The sequence below is a fragment of the Sorex araneus genome, chromosome X (genome assembly GCF_027595985.1).
Source record: "Sorex araneus isolate mSorAra2 chromosome X, mSorAra2.pri, whole genome shotgun sequence".
NCBI lineage: Eukaryota > Metazoa > Chordata > Mammalia > Eulipotyphla > Soricidae > Sorex > Sorex araneus.
The window spans coordinates 13,462,225-13,482,223 of NC_073313.1; the positions used below are offsets into that span (position 1 = coordinate 13,462,225).

Below are 19,999 nucleotides of genomic sequence, written 5' to 3' on the forward strand. Positions count from 1 at the left end.
ATACACATTGACACCAGAAAGGTTGATTACCTGAGCATTACTTTTGATCTCTTAAATGCCTATACAACCAAGAGGCCAAGATGCTTTGATATAACTCTAGAACTGTTGGACTTGGATTCTAAATCTTAAAAATGAATGGAAACCCAGAATTAATCTTAACTGCTTAGGTACAATAGACCTGTCATATAGGGAACTATACTTTTTTGTTTATACTTTAAATAGTCCTATAACAGATCCAGCCCTGTCATAGCACAGCAGATAGGGCGTTGCACATGGCTGACCTGTGCAACGCTCTATCTGCTGTTTTGATTCCTCCGTCCCTTTCGGAGAGCCTGGCAAGCTACCTAGAATATCCCACCTGCTGGCAGAGCCTGGCAAGCTACCAGGCGTATTCAATATGCCAAAAACAGTAACAAGTCTCACAATAGAGACTTTAATGGTGTCCACTTGAGCAAATAGATGAACAATGGGACAACAGTGCCATAGTGCTATAACAGATCCAATTAATCTAATAATCAATCCAATAACAGTTCAAACTCAAATTGTCATGGCTGGACCTAGTTACCTGTATTAATAATTTTTTGTTTTATAATATCTATTTATATTTTCTCGACAATATTTAAACAGATTGAAACATCAACAAATGAATTTTTAATGTCTTAATTTGTCTTGGAGAATATCGTGAAGTTTCCTGGAGCCTGGCCATAAACAAGCATACAAAGAATTCTGGCATGGTATATTTTTTGCAGAAAGTAAGGAATACCATGAAGAAATACTATACTACTTACACAATCCCAGGAATGTTTTAAAATTAACTTCAGCTGTGGAGACGACGATTTTCTGATTAATTTGATCAGTGTAGACAGCAAGCTGCATAATGCATTAAAGGAAGGCTTAGTAATTCTGAATCCAGCTCAGTCTCCCACAGCTCAGGTCTCCTCACAACAGGCACTAACTCACCTCCATTGGTGTTTTGCTGCCTAGAGACTGGGTTCCCTAGAACTTCTCAGCCAAATGTTGTTTAGGAGGGGAGAGGAAAGGAGAGAAGTTGTCTGACCCATCAAGACCTCCCAAGGTGGCAAAGGATATATTGGTGGCATTATTTTTTCCCAGTATTGTGAACACTTTCTAGGTTCATAAATTTCTTTCTATTTATTAGTAGTATTTTATCAGGTTCAATGGAACTGGGCTGATCCAGTTAAATGCATAAGAACTCATTATATCTAGAAATATATTAAAGTCTTACCATTGATGCTATGTCTTATGCATGTGTTCTTGGTATTCTAGAGTGCACCGGTCCAGTTTTTAGAAATGAGACACTTCCAGGAATGCTCAGGGAATATGGGCCATTCCCCATGATATTCATCCCCAAAGTACTTGGGACTGCCAAGGCTACATGCTGAAGGTGCTGAAACTGAAGCCAGGACCTTGCACATGCAAGTTATTTGCCCTTATGTGAGCTACCACTTGAACCACGTCCTTGACTCTGCACTGGTCAAACTTATGGGGAAAATGTGTGCTTCACGAAATATGGAAGTAAATGCAATGCAAATGGCTAGCTTTGTAAGATTTTTATATGAAAGGATTCATATATAAGGTGGTAAAATTCCACATATTCAATTTTAAGAAGGGATGTTTCTTGAAATGCTATTATGGTTATCATGATAAGCTCATTTTTGCAGCAAATCATCTCAAAGTCTCAGTAAAAGTTAATTTCTTTACTTGCCTCAAAGTGCAAAATATGCTTAAGAGACTGATGCCTGCCTTCACATTGAGCCTGAGTCCATCTATCATGTCCATAGTCTCCTATTTTTGCAAAGAATTGGTGGAAGACAAGAAGACAAGTGTGTCTGAGATCCCATTAGAGGTTCTGAAAGCCCAGCCTGGGAGTGATCTACCCACATTACATATCGGTCGAAATCAGTCATGTAGTCCCATCTAACTGGCAGACTCGGTGGGAATTAGAGTTTGAATCTGGGCCTGAGAGATGAAGAAACAGAACTGAGAGCCTTAACCTTTCTTTTCCATGATTGTCACATTGCAACATTTGACCATTTTTAATTTATAAAATGGCAGTTTCGGGGGACATGGAAATAGTATGGGGGTTATAACTTGTGTGTACAATCCAGATTCCATCCCTAGCATCAAATGACCTCCAGACCATCATTTAGTATAGCCCTGGAGGCGTCCAACACCTCCAGAGTTACCCTGGTGGTCCCTGGCACTGCAGATCCCAAACAAGCACTAAGAGGCCTGAGCATCACCACATACATCCTTGGCCTCTAGCACTGAACTTCCACTTCAGTTGGACAACTCTGATTGGGAGTGGCCCCGAGAGCCTCTGATGCACTGCTTAGGAGGCGAATAAACAAATACAAAATAGAAATTTACTGAGGTTTAACTTCTTTTATTGGCCATACCTGGCAGTGCTCAGGGCTTACTCCTGGCTCCGCATGCAAGAATTATTCCCTAGCGGTGCTCAGGGAACCATATGCAATAGTAGAGATGGAATCTAGTCAGCCATACACAAGGGAAGTACCATACCTGCTACACTGTTTCTCTGGCCCAGATTTCACTGTCACTGTTACTGTCATCTCGTTGCTCATCGATTTGCTCGAGCGGGCACCAGTAACGTCTCCACTGTGAGGCTTGTTACTGTTTTTGGTGTATCGGATACGCCTCGGGTAGCTTGCCAGGCTCTGCCGTGTGGAGTTAATAATATTTTCTTATCCAGAATACTCTCAACCAGGCACTAAAATGAAAGAATTACTAAGTTACTAATGGAAAAATGAATGTGTTCATAGGACTAGAGCAAAAGACAGAGGGGCTGGGAAGAAATCAGAATCATGCATTGACTTTCAATGTCAAGGTAGGCACTATGTAGAAACTAAATATTAAGCCTTTTAAATTTTAGTGTTTTAAAAAATATTATAAGATGGAATGAAATGCCTGCTCTGATTGCCAGTACTATACTAACCGATATTGGATTCTTTTCTTCTCCTCAATAATACTGTTTCACTTAAACATGAATATTTTAATAATTTTCTTTTGTATCCATAATTTTAAAGAGCTGCATATGTGCATTAAACATACTGGCTAGCATAGAATACAGAGTTGGATTCTTGGTATAATAAATCAATTTCCTCTGGCATCTACAAATCAGTAAGTAATTATTAGCAGTTCTACTCACTAGTGATCCCCCTAAACTGATTTTTTCCAAAACCAGATGCAGAATTTGATGATTAAACCAGTGAAATCCCATTTGTGGCTATCCCTTTGAAGGATCGCTAAAGAGTGGGTGGATACATGGATGGTAAACCCATTCATTGAAAGGCATGTTGTTCATTTATGGACTCTCATGGTTCACTGATGGTTTTTTCCTACAATGTTGTTTCAAGCTGCTTGGTTTCCTTTAGGAAAGAAGCAGAAACTATACATATCCGCAGAACAGTTGGGGGTTGAACTTTTTTCTAATTTGTATAGTTCCCTGAATATCAGAATTTATTTTCTTATTTTTTAATATGAGTTGATTTTTAAACAGTTATTTTCTCAAATCTTCCAACAAATTAGAGTAAAAAATAAATTTAACGACAAATGTGTGATGTCTTTCATCAGAGTCATGATGCATTTGTGACTAAGGAAGGCAGTACTTAGGACACAGAAGGAAACCTCATTACATTTTTGATAGCCAGTAATATTTTGGAAAATTTTATAAGTGACACTTTGTACAATGTCAAAAATGATGACTTGGGAGAAATTAATACACCTCAAATTGACCAAGTTTTGCCTTTTCACATGAAAGCAATAAAGTCTGATGCAAATTCAGAAGAACATTGTCCTAGCCACAATATTATATAGTTTCTCAACATCAGTAAAGTTCCTACACTCTTTCTCTCCTCATTTGGATTTCCTGTTGCTGAACTTGCCTACTTTTATTCTACTTTTCTGAGTCTTTTTGGGTCGTTTTCTGGGCCTTCCTCATTCTTGGCTCACTTCATATTTACCAGTTTCTTTTAAACTCTCACCTAATCCTCCTTCCCTTCTTACCCTGCTTCCACTTTATAAAGCCAGTAACCAACTACTACTCCATAATTCACTTATGCTTCCTGGGCTTTTGACCAAAATATCCAACCTCCTAGTCAGTATCTATCCTTGGTTGTCTCTCTAATGTGAGCTCAAAATCAGTATGTTCCAAGAGGAAACTCATTGTTTCCTTGATTCCTGGATGTCTTCCTCCACCCATATTCCTTGATCTAGAAATGCAACACTCTATTCTACCCAATAATGTATCTTTCTTGAATATGAAGTAAATTAACGTTCATAAGGGCAGAGATCTTATGTCCTCTCTTGGTTTCTGCTTAACCTTTGCAGACAAACCTGTAGCACATACATTGTACGTATTCAATAAATATTTTTATATAGAAAAGTGAGGGGCTGGAGTGATAGCACAGGGGATAGGGCATTTGCCTTGCATGCAGCCGACCCAGGTTCGAATCCCAGCATCCCATATGGTCCCCTGAGCACCACCAGGAGTAATTCCTGAGTTCAGAGCCAGGAGTAACACCTGTGCATCGACAGGTGTGACCCAAAAGGCAAAAAATAAATAAATAAATAAATAAATAAATAAATAAAAAAGAAAAGTGAATGAATGAATGATTAATCCATTACCAAGTCTTTTACCTTATTTGCATCATTTCCTCCTCTCCCACTACCCCAGTTCCAATGACCAGAGACCTCTTTCCAAGACAACTGTTATCACTGATCCTTTCTGCCTCCCTATAGTGTGTTTTCCAGACTTTTTCCGTGATTGATTTTTCAAAGGGAAGATATCATCAGATAAGTTACCCACTTATAGCCCTTAATTTTCCCTTTATACCTTTAGACTTTAATGCCCCATAGCCTTCAAGTTTATCATGTTTTCTTCTAACACCCAACTCAAATATCACCTTTCCTGTGATAGCTTCCTCTCCTTTCTCAAACAATATTAGTTCCTGTGACTCAAACATCAACTCTGCTTTTTAATAAAGAGAAAATAGATGCTGGAACTTTGTATTACAGGAGTATGTTGTCCAGATACCTATTCTCTGGTGATCTAGATAAAAGTTCTTGCAGTATGAGACAAAGTTATCAATTTATCTTATTTACTAAGGTATGGAGGTTTCTATTTTTACTGACTAGTTTCAATATCTACATTTAAGATTCAAAAACATTGAAAGATAAATAGTAGTTAAAACATACAAAGGAGTAAATAGACCTTTCTCCAAAAAAGATCCACACATTGCTTAGAAACATATTACATATGCAAAATATCATTAACCATCAAGGAAAATCAAATCAAAATTACAATAGACAACCATTTCTCATCCACTAGATGATATTAATGTAGCAATATAGAGAAATGTGTATAATAAAATTAATGGACAGTAACAACTGCTGGTCAGTATGTGGAGAAATTAGAACGTTAATATGTTGCTGGTAGGAATGAAAAATGATGTAACCATCTTGGGAAACAGTATGCTTCTTCCAAAAAATTGAACATATGGTTTCCATATGAATTAGAAATTTTATTCTCCTGAGAAATGAAAACATAAGTCCACACAAAAGCTTGTACACTCATGTTCACCACAGCATTACTCATAATACCCCAAAGGTGGAAACAACCTAAATGTCCGCCAATTGATGAATAGCTAGATAAAGTGTGGTATCATTCCAATAGAATGTCATTCCAATGGAATAGAAATTATCCCAATAGAAGATTTTGTGGAAATAGGAAAGAATGAAAAACTGATACATGCTCCAGCATGAAAGAACCTTGAAGCTATTCTAAATAAAAGAAGCCTGACACTAAAGGACTACATAGTGTATATTTACATTTATGGGAAATGCTTAGAAAATGCAAAAATTCAGGCCATAAGATTTTTTTTGGGGGGAGGGCTGGAGGCAGGGGGTAGCTGAGACTACCTTCTAATAGGTATGCATTTTTTTGGAGAGTGCTGGACTTATTCTGTAATTAGGTAGTGGTGATGGCTGCATAACAAAGCAAATATACTAAAGTCAGGAAATTGTACAGTCTAAAAGAGCACATATTATGTTATGTGTATCTATATTTAAAGGTATCATCGTGTTTGGACCAGCTATTTGGGTGATTTACTTGACACACTTTGTGTTTACTGGTACATGGCTTCTGATTTAGGAGTTATAGTTATATGCAATCTGGTTCAAGATTGTGGTATTCCTTGCAGAATTGTTAATAATGGCTGCATTACTGTTCATCAAAGATCTGTAGGCTGTTTCATGAAATTCACAAAGCTTTCCCGTGCTATAGTAGTGCCATAGTCAACTGAACTTAAAAGAGCAAATATACTGTATTGATCATCACTCTGTCTTCATACAGTACTTGGGGTATAGCAAGTGCACAGTAGATGTTTCATTTTCAAGTAATAGTACTTAAGAGGGACAAAATTTCCCCCAAATAGACATTTGGCAATATCTGTAGACATTTTGGTTGTGCCAACTAAAGGTATGAGTATTATTGGCCTCTATAGGTTGGGATGCTGTACAACACCCTACAGTGCATAGGATAAGCCCCCTTCCCCAACAAATAGTTATCTGGCCGCCCATATCGGTCATGTAAAGATTGACAGTCCCTGTGTTTAAAAATGGAGTGATTAACTCATAACCACCACCCTCCAAAAAATATTTCCACTGAAGTACAAAAACAGTTCCCTTCAGAAAAAGAAAATAGCACAGCTTCCCTTGCCCATGGTGGTCCCTGATAATAAAATAGGTTGTACCACCTCTTTGTCCACCTCTGTATCTTTTCTCTGAATAACCAAATTATGGGGTGAGGTTGGACCTGAGAGAAATGCAAGGTTAACTTCTCGACCCCAATTAAGATTTTAACTTGGATGAAGTTAAGTCCTGCAACAAAAAGTATAGCATTCCTTGTCTGTTAAAGAGCCCACGTTTTGCAACGTATTTAAAATGCAAGAGGAAGCAATGCCATACTGCTCCCAACTATACGACTCAACTCTTTCCTTTCAGAATCTGTTGGCCACCCTGTCTGAACACATGGTGAACTTCCTCCCTGGCCCTGAGTACTTGGGGACACTTATTGGCAGGGCTCACTATCTCAGGATTCAGATAGGGACAGTGAGGAGGCCATGACTTTTTGGTCCTCTGTTTTCACATGACTAATGAGCTGAGGATGATCTTTACCATTTTTAATAGTTAAGACTATATCAAAATAATAATTCTATTCCATGGCAGAGGATAAACATATTCAATTCAAATTTAAGTGCCCTTAAATAAAGTTCTAGAGAGCACAGCTGCATCCATCTGTTCACTATTGCTTATGCCTGCTTTTGCTCTTGGACCAAGCTCGGATAGCCCACACAGCCTGAAATATGTACCATCTGGCTCTTTTTGGAAAGCATTTGCCCACCCCTGCTCCACAGTAATCATTTAGTCTATGGTGTTTCTGGAAGGCATTTCCAGAATCTCCAGCATCTGACTCTGCAGGGATTGTCACTCTTCTGGGTAGGGACTTCCTCATCTGTGACAGCTTTGCTGAAGGAGCCCCAGAGCCCTTCCAGCTCTCAATAGTCTTTCCTGTCATGGAGAGTCCAGTTTGGTTCATAATTCCCAAATACCTGATGGGGCTAGATTGCAGCATTTTTGCCTGGGACAAAGCCAGGAAGTGACAATCTCACATTCACTTCTAACATGGACCAAAATGGCTGGTCCTGGTGACTCTACAGAGCAGAGTTGAAACATACCTCTTTGCACAATTCAGAGACTTACGGTTCAAGTCATTTCCTTGTACCCTCATTTTATAGATTTCATAAACCCATTCCTTTAACCTAAGTAAGAAAGTGATGACACTAATTGCTGGGGGAAAGGCAGGCTTGAAAGCGTGGTGGCAAGAGTTTGCTTTCCCAAAATCAAGTCTTCCAAATTGAACAACAAACAGTCCATAAAAATGAACTGGCATCTCGGGGGCCAGAGCAATAGCACGGCGGGTAGGGCGTTTGCCTTGCACGCGGCCGACCCGGGTTCGATCCTCGGCATCCCATATGGTCCTCCAAGCACCGCCAGGAGTAATTCCTGAGTGCAAAGCCAGGAGTAACCCCTGAGCATCTCTGGGTGTGACCCATAAAAAGGCAAAAAAATAAAAATAAAAATAAAATAAAATAAGCATTTAAAAAAAATGAACTGGCATCTCATGTGTTTATGTAGTAACTAAGAAGGGTGCTGCTCTTTCTTTTGGCTCAATTATAATACCTGGCTCTTTATTTGCAGTTCAAGGCATCATGGATTGTCCTCATCGACAATGTTACTGCAGCCTGGACTGTGTCACTATGGAACCAAACTGGCCTGCTGTTATGGCTGGAGAAGGGGAAGCCGGGGAGTTTGCGAAGGTAATTTTGTAAGAAGTCAGACTACCCTGTGTTAAGGAATAACCAGGGTCCTTAAGTTTATATTTGTGACATCAAAGAGTGTTCTCCAAGATGTGATTTGTTTTAGGGGACTCCTTGTCAGTGATCTCTATTATTCTCATAGCAAGTATGACTAGCTACTTGTGGTTGCCTTTTTTAATTCTGGAGAAACTGAGTTAGGAAAAATCAGGAAATAGATGCCTCCTTTAAAGAATAATTTGTTCCAACTGATTTCTAATGAAATGCACTTCTTAAAGAAAACTACAAATACAGTTCTCTTAAGCGCATTTTCATTCCAAACAGCCAGCCAGTAGACTTTAGTCACAGAAAAGTAAAACCATTTACTTAATAGTTTTGTTACTCACATTTCTAAAAAGCCCATTGTGCCAGTTTCTATGTGGTTTCAAGGAGATCGTGCATACATGCAAGATTTAAGTTGTTGTTTTTCAGATTCTTACATACATATTTGAAGTCAGGCACCACAATCTGCTGTGGACATTGTGCCGTTTATGTAGATAGCAACTCTGAGACAGGGCACGGATATCGTTGAGAGAGTTGGGGAGGGGAGGGATTACAGCATTTTCTCTAATAACCAGCAATTAGAGTGTAGGGCAGTCAAACCCATATTATTCTGACCCTTAGGTATGGCTTCAGGTACAGAGAAGGGAAAGAATCTGGACTCACTCTCCCAGTGTCTGTAGGTGGCATATGGCTTACTGAAGTTCCTCATCTGTGGAATAGAATTGGCATGCTCTGTGCACTTTAAGCGTCGGTATGGATCATAATGGTTTATAAATTGTAAAGCACAAAAAAAGTTAGGCATTTTCAAGAATAACAGTGCTCCCTTCTTTCTGCTTGTCTGTCCCTATGCTCACCTCCTCCCTTTCAGCTGGTTCAAATGTATCTGGATAGAGCATAGGTGAGTACAGAACTTGATCCTAATCTAAACCCATGAAACATTGACAAATGTGATGACGTTCTCTTATGCTCAATACCATGCGGAATCTCCCACTGTCTTCTTCCTTGTGAGGAAATAGAGGATGGGGAGAAAATATAAATATATGATAAAAGTTCATTACTGATTGTTCACCTCGATAAAGTTAAACAAGCACTCCCACCCAGACATTGTCCGTTGAAAGGACAGTTGTCACACCACAGGGATTTATGGTGTCCGGAGCAAGGACATTGTCTAGAGAATCACAATGAGGTGCATGCCCTCAATTCAGGTGGCTTAGTTCACTGGGCCCCTGTTTGTTCCACGACAGCACAGGAAGAACAACGCTACCTTAGAGGGTGTAGAGTGAAAGCACTGATGGTTGTGTGCTTTCCTGAACACCTCAAACAGGCCTCAAACATTACCCTTAATCTACAAGGAACTAAAAACTCATCGCACGTTTCCAACGTAAAACACCAGGGTGAGATGGTCAGTTTGCTTCTATGCCTTCTCTTGACACAACCTCACACATTTTCATTAGAAGTCAAACAGGTGGAACGGGGGAAAACCCAGGTGCGTACACAATTGGGAATCTATTCTATCACCCAAATTTCATCAGCACTCACTACCTTAGAGCTTGTATGTGTCTAGGGGAAATAAGTTGGGGTGAGCTTTGGCTTTCTGGAAGAGCTTTTCTGAAACCAGATCAGGTCATTTGACCACAATCCCCACAGCCCAGCACTTTTCTTCTCAGTACGTGTGGGGAGTTTTTGAAGGACCCTGGAGGCACCAAGGAATGCAAGATGTTCACGCTGCAAAATCCTCACCTAGGGCCTGGAGTGATAGCACAGCGGGTAGGGCGTTTGCCTTGCACACGGCCGACCCGGGTTCGAATCCCAGCATCCCATATGGTCCCCTGAGCACCGCCAGGGGTAATTCCTGAGTGCAGAGCCAGGAGTAACCCCTGTGCATCGCCGGGTGTGACCCAAAAAGCAAAAAAAAAAAAAACAAAAAAACCCCAAATCCTCACCTATGCCAGTTCGCCTACTAAAGAGAATGTCCACCCCCCACTGCCTCGGTCAAATGGTCAGACTCACAGCATTGCCATGATTTCCGGATTAAAACTCAGTTTCGCATTTCCTTCAATGTGTGCAGTCCTTCCCAATAGGTAAAACTCTATGCTCCCCAAAGTACCTCCCAAACAGGGAGGTTAGTATTTCCAAGTCGGAGTGTGTCTGATTTCCAAGTCAGAGGGTGGTAATGAGACAAGAGGGCACGTCAACCTGCCCCAGCAGGCACCAGCCCCCGGCCTGTGAGGCCTGCCCAGGCCTCGCCTCCATCAGCTGCGAGCCCTCCATTCCTCAGATGCCTGGTCTAGGTGCGACCTCTGTTCTGCCTGTGTCTCTCCCAGACAGGGTCCGCTCGTGCCACACTCTCATTAACCTGCAAACATAGGGCACTTGTGAGATGGGGAGAGTCCTCCAGGAAAAGCTGCAGGTGGAGGAGGCAGGGAGAGACCTGAATGAGAGAGCTTCACTTTCCTTCTTTTTTTTTCCTTTTTGGGTCACACCTGGTGATGCACAGGGGTTACTCCTGGCTTTGCACTCAGGTATTACACCTGACGGTGCTCAGGGGACCCTATGGGATGCTGGGAATCGAACGCAGCTTGACCGTGTGCAAGGCAAACGCCCTACCTGCTGTGCTATCACTCCAGCCCCAAGAGCTTCACTTTCAAGCTTACTTTAGTCTTGGGACATTTTAGACAGAAACTCAAATTGCCCGTGCCGAGGATTGGCTGCTCAAGCCCTGGATCCAAAGTGATTGTAAATTGAAAACATCTTTCTGGAGTTTTGACCTGACAGCCGGCAGGATATTATTCACCATTTCTCTTCTGTTCTGCTTGGCACATATCTTGGGTTTTCCTGTCTGGACCGCATTGGAAATGACTTTCCAGGGAACAATCAAAAGGTGTTGAGCCTTTAGAAAAAAGGAAAAGAGATTTGTTTCTCTGACATTTAAACTCAAAAGCTGCATCTCCATAAAAAAAGTACATATCCATAAAAAAGAGGCACTGGAAATAAAATTCTCTCTTTGCTTTAAAAGGGGAAGAATTTTTATTTATTTATTTATTTATTTATTTTTAATTTTATTCTTTTAGTTTATTTATTTATTTATTTATTTATTTTCTCTTTGGGTCTCACCCAGCAATGCAGAGGCTACTCCCGGCTTTGGACTCAGGAATTACCCCTGGCAGTACGCAGGGGACCATATGGGATGCTAAGAAACACATCCCCCACCTTCTCATTTGTAATTTTCTCAGAACCCTAAAATGTCCCCTGTTCTGTTTTACACCTCTGATTTTCTCAAGATCAATTTCAGTATCTAACAGGTTCATATTAAGTATGCTCTATGCACTGTAGATTTTGAAATCTCATTATTAATATAAGAGTCTCTTGCCCACATGCCTGGCTGTCTTCCCTGGGGCCCTTCAGAGGGGATGGGCTCTAGCTTCCCTCCCCACCCCGAGCAGAGCTCCCGAAGGCCAAAGACCACCGGAACCTAGCTACAGCCATGCTCAAGGCCCCTCTCCACACATTCGGATGGGCCTCACGCATGAAGGTACGGGCAGAGGAACCCAGGTGTGTGTAATTCCATCAACGGCCAACATCCAGAGACTTAAAAGCAAGCTCCCAGAATACCGCGGACGTTTCACGCCTGCGTGATATCTTCTAGCCTACTCCTCCCTCTGGGAGAAACTGGCAAGCTTCTAAGAGTTTCCTGCCCACATGGGACAGCCTTACAAGCTTCCCATGGTGTATTCATATGCTAAATCCGGTAATAAGCTGGATCCCATTCCCCTGACCCTGAAAGAGTCTCCAGTGCAACATCATTGGGAGGGCCGAGTCGAGTCAAGAGAGACTTCTAAGATCTCAGGGAAAGGATGAATGGAGAGGTTACTGAGCCCGCTTGAGAAATCGATGATAAATGGGATTTCGTGATTCATGATTCGTGATTATTAATGCTATTCTTCCCAAGACACTTCAAATAACTTGTTTAAGTCAGAATCAAAGTGAAGTTCACTCATTCAATTACATTTCTCACACTTGGAAGTACTCAGAGTTTACCCTACACTCAGAGATCACTTTTGGTGGGATTCAGAGGACCTCACAGGGTGCCGAAGATTGAACCCAGGACAGACTATAATGACAAATAAGAAATTGCAAATAAGAAACTGTATGTAATGAGAATTATGAAACAGTAATAAGAACTAAGACACTGAAATCAACTCCACGGTCAGCCAGAGAAGGGAGGAAGAGGTTTTTTGAGGGTGATTAGAGGCCACTCCAAAAGCCTCCATCCCTCTTAGAGAGCCCGGCAAGCTACCGAGAGTATCTCACCCGCATGGCAGAGCCTGGCAAGCTACCCGTGGTATACTCGATAAAGCCAAAAACAGTAACAACAATGGTTCTCATTCCCCTGATCCTGAAAGAGCCCCCAATATGCCATTGGGCTACACTAGCACGTGACAGGGATGAATAAAGACATTACTGGCCCCCTGCTCAAGTAAATTGATGAACAACAGGATAACAGTTATACAGTGATACAGTGAACAGGTTCATAGCACTATGAAATACTGTAGGGAAAACCAAGCTGAATGTTCAAGCCAAAAGTTCTTAGGATCAGGTAGTAGAGAGAATTCAGGGATAAAAAGCCAAATATTTGTCTGATTATTTAATAAGATGGAGATGACCCGCTCATGGGTGAAGCCATAAAAGGTCTGTGGCTATCTGCAAGGCTAGTAGAAGTTCACATGTGGCTGGAGGAAACAGTGAAGATTCTAGAAGGAAGAACTTTGGAAGGTCCTGGAATAGTAACCATTAAAGGAGGGCACGCCAGGCTACGGTAGCAATCGATTTGAAAAGAAGAGATAGTTTACCTTTGCCATAGTATTGTCTCTGTCTAAAGCACAGAATTAACTAACGCTGAAAAAAGACCTAGATCAGATAATGATTGTGAAACCTGCACTGTATTCAGGGCTGGAGCAATAGCACAGCGGGTAGGACATTTGCCTTGCACTCGGCCAACCCGGGTTTGATTCCTCCGTCCCTCTCGGAGAGCCTGGCAAACTACCTAGAGTATCCCGCCGTACGGCAGAGCCTGGCACGATACCCATGGCGTATTCGATATGCCCAAAACAGTAACAATAAGTTTCACAATGGAGACATTACTGGTGCCTGCTCGAGCAAATTGATGAACAACGAGATGACAGTGACAGTGATTGTATTCAGAAGAGTGAATATTATTATTCATTCCTTAGTACATGATACATGGTAAATGATTATTTGTTGACCTCTGTACCAAATGTGGTGCCATCAGAGCTGGCCTTTGAAATGTGAATTAATGTTGTTTCTGACATCTGATTCCCTAAGGCAGAACCTGTAGAGGAATTTTTGTCCAGATAGTCTACTGAAGGCTACTGTCCAGAGAACTCTGTAAGGGAGTGAGGGAACTGTGAAAGAAGCTAGACCCCCCCATCAAAAAAAGGAAAAGAAAAATGAGGCTGGAGCGATAGAACAGCAGGTACAGCATTTGCTTTGTACACAGCCGACCCGGGTTCGATTCCCAGTAACCCATATGGTCCCCTGAGCACCGCCAGGAGTGATTCCTGAGTGTAGAGCCAGGAGTAACCCCTGAGCATCACTGGGTGTGACCCAAAAAGAGAAAAAAAAGGAATAAGAAGCTAGACCAAGATGTGGTTTCCAGAAAAGTCTCATTTTAGTGTGGTGGATCAGAGAAGTCTAGTTTATCAGTTGTACCATAGAGTTTGTTCCAGTTGGAAGCGAAGCTGTTAGAGTCCTTCAGCAGTGGGGAGAGGAGAAGGAGGAGGCAGCATCATTTTCCAGATATGAGGCACCAAGTGGATACAGTATCTGTCCGTTGAATGAATTGGGAAAAAGTGTAATAGCATGTGTTTGGTGTCAACAAAATGTGAGACAAAGACAATTCAAAAAGTCTTGTACGTGTTAAGTTTGGGGACAAAAAATTCAGAGATGACCAAGACTGAGTTTATGTAACTGGGAAAACAGTGTGATACTAACAAAGATGTAGGGTCTGTGATTAAATAGAAAGATGATGTTCCCTTGAGGAGCAGGCTTGCTCAGAACTGAGTGTACAGTGATCCAGAGCAATAACGAGCAGAGGGAAGAGAATTCCTTGGCAATTGCTGTCATTCTCTCTTACTGTGCTTGCTTATGAACGACAGAAGATACAGAAACTGCTGGGAACTCAATTCCCTACCCGCCTTCTTTCTTATGTCTTCATTTCTTGCTCAGTTCTCTCTCTTTCCCTCACTCTCTCTTTTTCTCTCTCCCCCTCCCCATTTCCCTTTTCTCCTATGACGTTTCTTAAGCTTGTCAACACTTCTTTCTTAAAAAAAATATGTTTTAATTGAGTCACTGTGAGATACGTAGTTACAAAGCTGTTTGTGAACAGGTTTCAATCATACAATGATCCAACACCCATCCCTCCACCAATGTCCATTTCCCACCAGCAGTGACCCCAATTTCCCTCCCACCACCACCCCTCAAGCCTCCCTCTATGGCTCTGTGGCAGGCACTTTCTCTCTCTTTTCTCTCTCCCCTCTCTCTAACCTTCTCTCTACACTCTTTCTTTCACCCTCTCTTCTCCCTCTCCCTCTCCCTTCCTCTCACTCTCTCTCTCTCTCCTTTCTTCCCCTCCCTCCCCCACCTCTATCTCTTCTTCTGGGCACTATGGTCTACAATTCAGATACTAAGAGTTTTTCATGTTTGTTCCTTTACCTACTACTTTCAGGACACAGTTCCTATCTAGAGTGATCATTTCCAACTATTTTGTCATAATGGTCACTTCTCTATCCTAATTGCCTTCTTCCCCAGCACTTGAGGCAGGCTTCCAACTATAGACTAATCCTCCTTGCCCTTGTTTCTACTGCCCTTAGGTATTAGTCTCATATTTTTATGTTCCACAAATTATTGTAATCACTTCACAAATTCATTGCACTCATTCCACAAATGAGTGTAATCTCCTATGACTTTTTCCCACACAACATCCTCCTTAAGAACTGGCTTCAAACTTTTGATCTTCGAACTGTTTTCTTGTGGCCTCCAACTGAGTCAATTAAACATGCTATCTCTGCTCCTATCATTCTTTCATCAAACAAATATTTATTAAGTGCCTGATTGGTCAAGTGTATAGATATATGGCACAACAAAAACAAACCCTGACTTTCTCATATCTTTCATCATCACCAGCACATCATCATCCCCACCACCGCCACCACCATCATCACCACAATAAAGAGCAACACAGCACAACTTTAGCAGCATTAGCATCACGCTATTGAGACCCATCCTTGGGCCTGGAGGTATTTTCTTCCTGCTTCAGATTCATGGGCTGTTCCTTTTAAAGGCACAGTTTTAAAAATATTTCAATCACTCAAACAGGAGGGAAAACATAGAAGATTAAAAAAAGAGGCAAGTGACAGAAAGAAAAGGAGCCTTAACACTTGTCTCTGCATTACTCTAGAGTCTCTTTGGATCCCTACATTATACTTCTTTTTCAAAATTGCATTTATCTGCAAAATTGGATGAGAGTGGGCTGGCTGGCTATGAGGTGTAGGGATGTCGGGGGATGAGTTAGTTTACAAGAAAAACACTTTCCAGGATCTTAAATGTGAAAACAGGGTCAGAAAGATAGTACAGGGGTTAAAGTATTTGCCTTCCATATGGCCAACCCAGGTTTGAGTCTCCAGCAATACATATAGTCCCCTGAGTACTGCCAGGAGTCATCCATGAGCGTAGTTCCAGGAATAGCCCTTCAGAACTGTTGTATGTGGCCCTCAAACAAAAAAAGTGTGAAAACAGATGAGAGGGAAAGGATGCTCATATCGATAGCATCTTCTATAATATGTCTATCATTTATTTGTCCTGCGGAAAAGTCCCCCTGTTCTAACTATTACTGTTTTTTTTTATTGTCAAAACACTTTTTCCTTTCACAGCCACATGTGAACCTAAGTGCAAATTCGGTGAGTGTGTGGGACCCAACAAATGTCGCTGCTTTCCAGGGTACACTGGGAAGACCTGCAGTCAAGGTCAGTACAACAAACCAAGTGGTGATGAAAACTCACATCAGAGCTTTTAAAGTAATTCTATTTTGTGACCGGGCTTGTGGCACAGTATTGATTGTACTTAGGATTCCCAGGGTTAAATCAGATCTTCAAAGGAAAATAGTTCTAGAACCAGAGTGTTCAATTAAATCCTCCCAGAAAAAAAATGTAAAATTCATTCCAAGGTCTTTGCCAACAAGTGAGATAAAAATCCTGTTTTCCCGTTAAGCAAATCATTTTTAGAATGTTTTAGAAGTTAGTGGCTTGTTCTAGCTCTCCCCCAAAATCCTTTCTATGAGAGTACGAACATAAATGTTTCTTGTGGGCAACTTTGCAGATCAGGGCATACAGAATTTTCAAGGCTGGAGCCCGGTGCCCAGAATGAATGATTTAATGCTGTTTACAAAAAGACTTAATTTGGGGCCAGGGGTGTAGTTCAGTGCTATATCACATGCCTTGCAACCCTGGCACTGCAAAGCAATAGGTTTATTAAAACACTGTTAGTTGTGCCATTTTTCACTGTTATTGTCAGTACTAAATCATGAGAATTTTATGGGCTAAAAACTGGATTTATGGGCTGAATGACATGCATCACTTTATCATAACTGACATATTTTCAAACACAACTTATGATTTTTCTTATAGCCTGGTTATCTAAAGATTTAAATATCAAAACAGCAATATTTTATAATTTAATTTTATAATATCAAAACAGTGATTCTCAACTGGAGCAATTTTGTTCCCTTCGAAATATTGCTAGATAAACTACTGACACCCAGATAGATTTAAATTTCAGATAAACAGGTCATTTTGTAGTGGATATAGTTTTCAAATGTACCACAGTGGGTAGGGCATTTGCCTTGCAGGTGGCCAACCCAGGTTCAATCCCCTCCACGCCTCTTGGAGAGCCCAGCAAGCTACCAAGAATATCTCACTCGCACAGCAGAGCCAGGCAAGCAATCCGTGGTGTATTCAATATGCCAAAAACAGTATAAACAAGTCTCACAATGGAGACATTACTGGTGCCGTTTGAGCAAATCGATGAGCAATGAGATGACAGTGATACAGTGATATACTAGTACTTAAAATATTAGTCAACAAGAATTCAAATGTAAGTGAGTGTCCTACATTTAAACTTGCTGGATCTGGTTGTCTGACTCCAGGGGATATCAGGCAATGTAAGAAGATATTTGGAGGACGTGTTGCTGGCATCTGTTGGGTAGAGACAAGGGATGCTACTCAATGCCCTAGTGACATCGGGCAGCCCCACAGAAAGAGATGATTTGGCCCCAAACATCAACAGTGATGAAGCTGAGAGAGTCATGCTAGAAGAATTTGAAGATATTAAGAAAATAGCCTCAAAGAATGAAGTTGAACATAGATAAGCAACTGAAGCTCAACTTCTATCAAAAAGCAGCTACCAGGGCTGGAGCAATAGCACAGTGGGTAGGGCATTTGCCTTGCACGCGGCCAACCCGGGTTCGAATCCCAGCATCCCCATATAGTCCCCTGAGCACCGCCAGGGGTAATTCCTGAGTGTAGAGCCAGGAGTGACCCTTGTGCATCGCAGGGTGTGACAAAAAAATAATAATATTTTTAAAAAGCAGCTAGCATTCTAAAAAGGAATGGGGTTCCAGAGAAGGACAAGTACCCACACCGTCCACTGTGCTATTACCCACCCTTGCAGCCAAGCCAAAGGGCAACGGCATAGATGGAGATCACATTTCTGGAGTTGCCAGCCCTCAGTGAGACACCTCTGCCTTGTCCAACACTTGCAGTCCAACTGCTTGACAGATACGCTGGTGCTTCCCCCAGCACTTGGCCTTTAATAAACTGTGCTTAGGTCTTGCATTCTGTACAAAGAGCCTTTCTCAGGAGTTTTGAAATACAGAAGCTATTTTTCATGCTAGTTTTCAAATTCCAGGAAAGTAGAGAAGTTGAGGGGAATGGTCCAGTTGGCTCAAATTTGGGACTGTCTGTCTTCCCCTTCAGCCTCCCCACCCAGATGGGCCTGATCAAAGTCCATTTATATCCATTAATGGAGACAGGCATCAGCCCTCCACTGAAATCTTTCCCAAGAGTGCTTCTTCCAAGAGATGAGCGAGTCACCTCTGAATTAAGGCCAATTGATGGGATGCTGCTGCTTTTCTCGTTAAGTCCCCTTGGCATTTTTCAGTCCCCCCATTAAAATCAGTTGGGATCCACCAGGTGGGGTAGAGACACACAATGGAGCAGGGATGTTCCATGTCCACTGAGGGTGTTGGAAAAATCCCCATTATAGGTTATTTTGGGGGTTGGGAGATAACTCGTAGTCAGAGGTGTGTGCTTGGCATAATCTAGAACCTGATTTGATCTCCAGCACCGTAAGGCCATTCCGCACAATTGGATATAGCCTGGCAGGGCCCTGGGTATCACTCAACCAGCTCTTGGTTGTCCCTGGAAACGCTGGACCCGAGGAGCATTGCATCCTAAGGCCCTCATGTCGAGCTGCCAGCCTGGTTGGCCAAGAATCACCATGAGTCGCCCCCAGGCACCATGAGCACTGTTTGAAAATTCTCCCATCCCCAAAAAAGATTCTTTTTAGACACTAAAGCTGCCACTTCTTTATTTGATGGGATAAGCTTTAGCTAATGCCACACTGAATTTGCTCCTCCCTGGAATCCACTTTTGTTCTCCTTTAACTTCCTTAAGGGAATTAAGACAAGAGGCCCCCATGTGACCACATTCCAAAGACAAGGCCCTGTGCCCATGACTATGATGTTTTTTCAGATTTTCTTTTTCCTTCTGTACCATTTTTTACTTTACTAAAGAAGTTATTAAGTCTGTGTGTGTGAGAGAGAAGTACTGGAGATCAAACCCAAGGCAAAACGTGCATGCTATCACTGAGCTATGTACCTGGAAAAGTTATTCATTCTTTGCTTTTAGAAAATTCTGAAATGGACATAGAAGAAAGCTCCTTTCACTTGGAGACAGCTGTTATTGGCATTTAAAGCAGATCCTCTCCAGATTGCTCTTCTTTTACATTTTTTATAAAGTTGGTACCAATGTGTATATATAGTTTCACGGTCTTCTATGAAATGATCAGTATCATATGTGATGTTAGTTGCTGACCAAAATGTCATTAAATAACAGGTGACTTACACTAGTCATTAATCCATTCCTTTTTGTGGAGATACTGAATTCCTTCCAGTTAAATATATGAAGAAAAGAGCTACTATGGGATTATTTTAGTATGTGAACACACACCCAAGTTTCTGTTGGGTGAAATTACTAGGTCACGTGTAGTTTTCTTAAATTCCACCAAAATGTTTTGTTATAGTGGTTGTGCGCATTGACATTCCCTATCTGATCATTCCATTTACTACACATCCTCACCAGCCCTCCAAAATGGCAAGCGAGGAGGGTCAGAGATGAGGCAGAGCATTGCCCCCATGTTGTGTGAAAGTCTGAGTTCCACACCTCGAACTCTTCCACGTCTCTCTT

The 19,999-nt window shown here is 41.6% G+C and overlaps 1 protein-coding gene across 1 annotated transcript in view; it reads left to right on the forward strand.

Moving 5' to 3' along the window:
- The window catches only part of EGFL6 (EGF like domain multiple 6), a 68,961-nt gene that overhangs the window by 10,725 nt on the left and 38,237 nt on the right, over positions 1–19,999 (forward strand). Inside the window, exons 2-3 of the mRNA XM_055122376.1 lie at positions 8,302–8,420; positions 16,409–16,501. Of these exons, the coding sequence (XP_054978351.1) occupies positions 8,302–8,420; positions 16,409–16,501 (212 nt within the window). The remainder of the gene's footprint in view (positions 1–8,301; positions 8,421–16,408; positions 16,502–19,999) is intronic.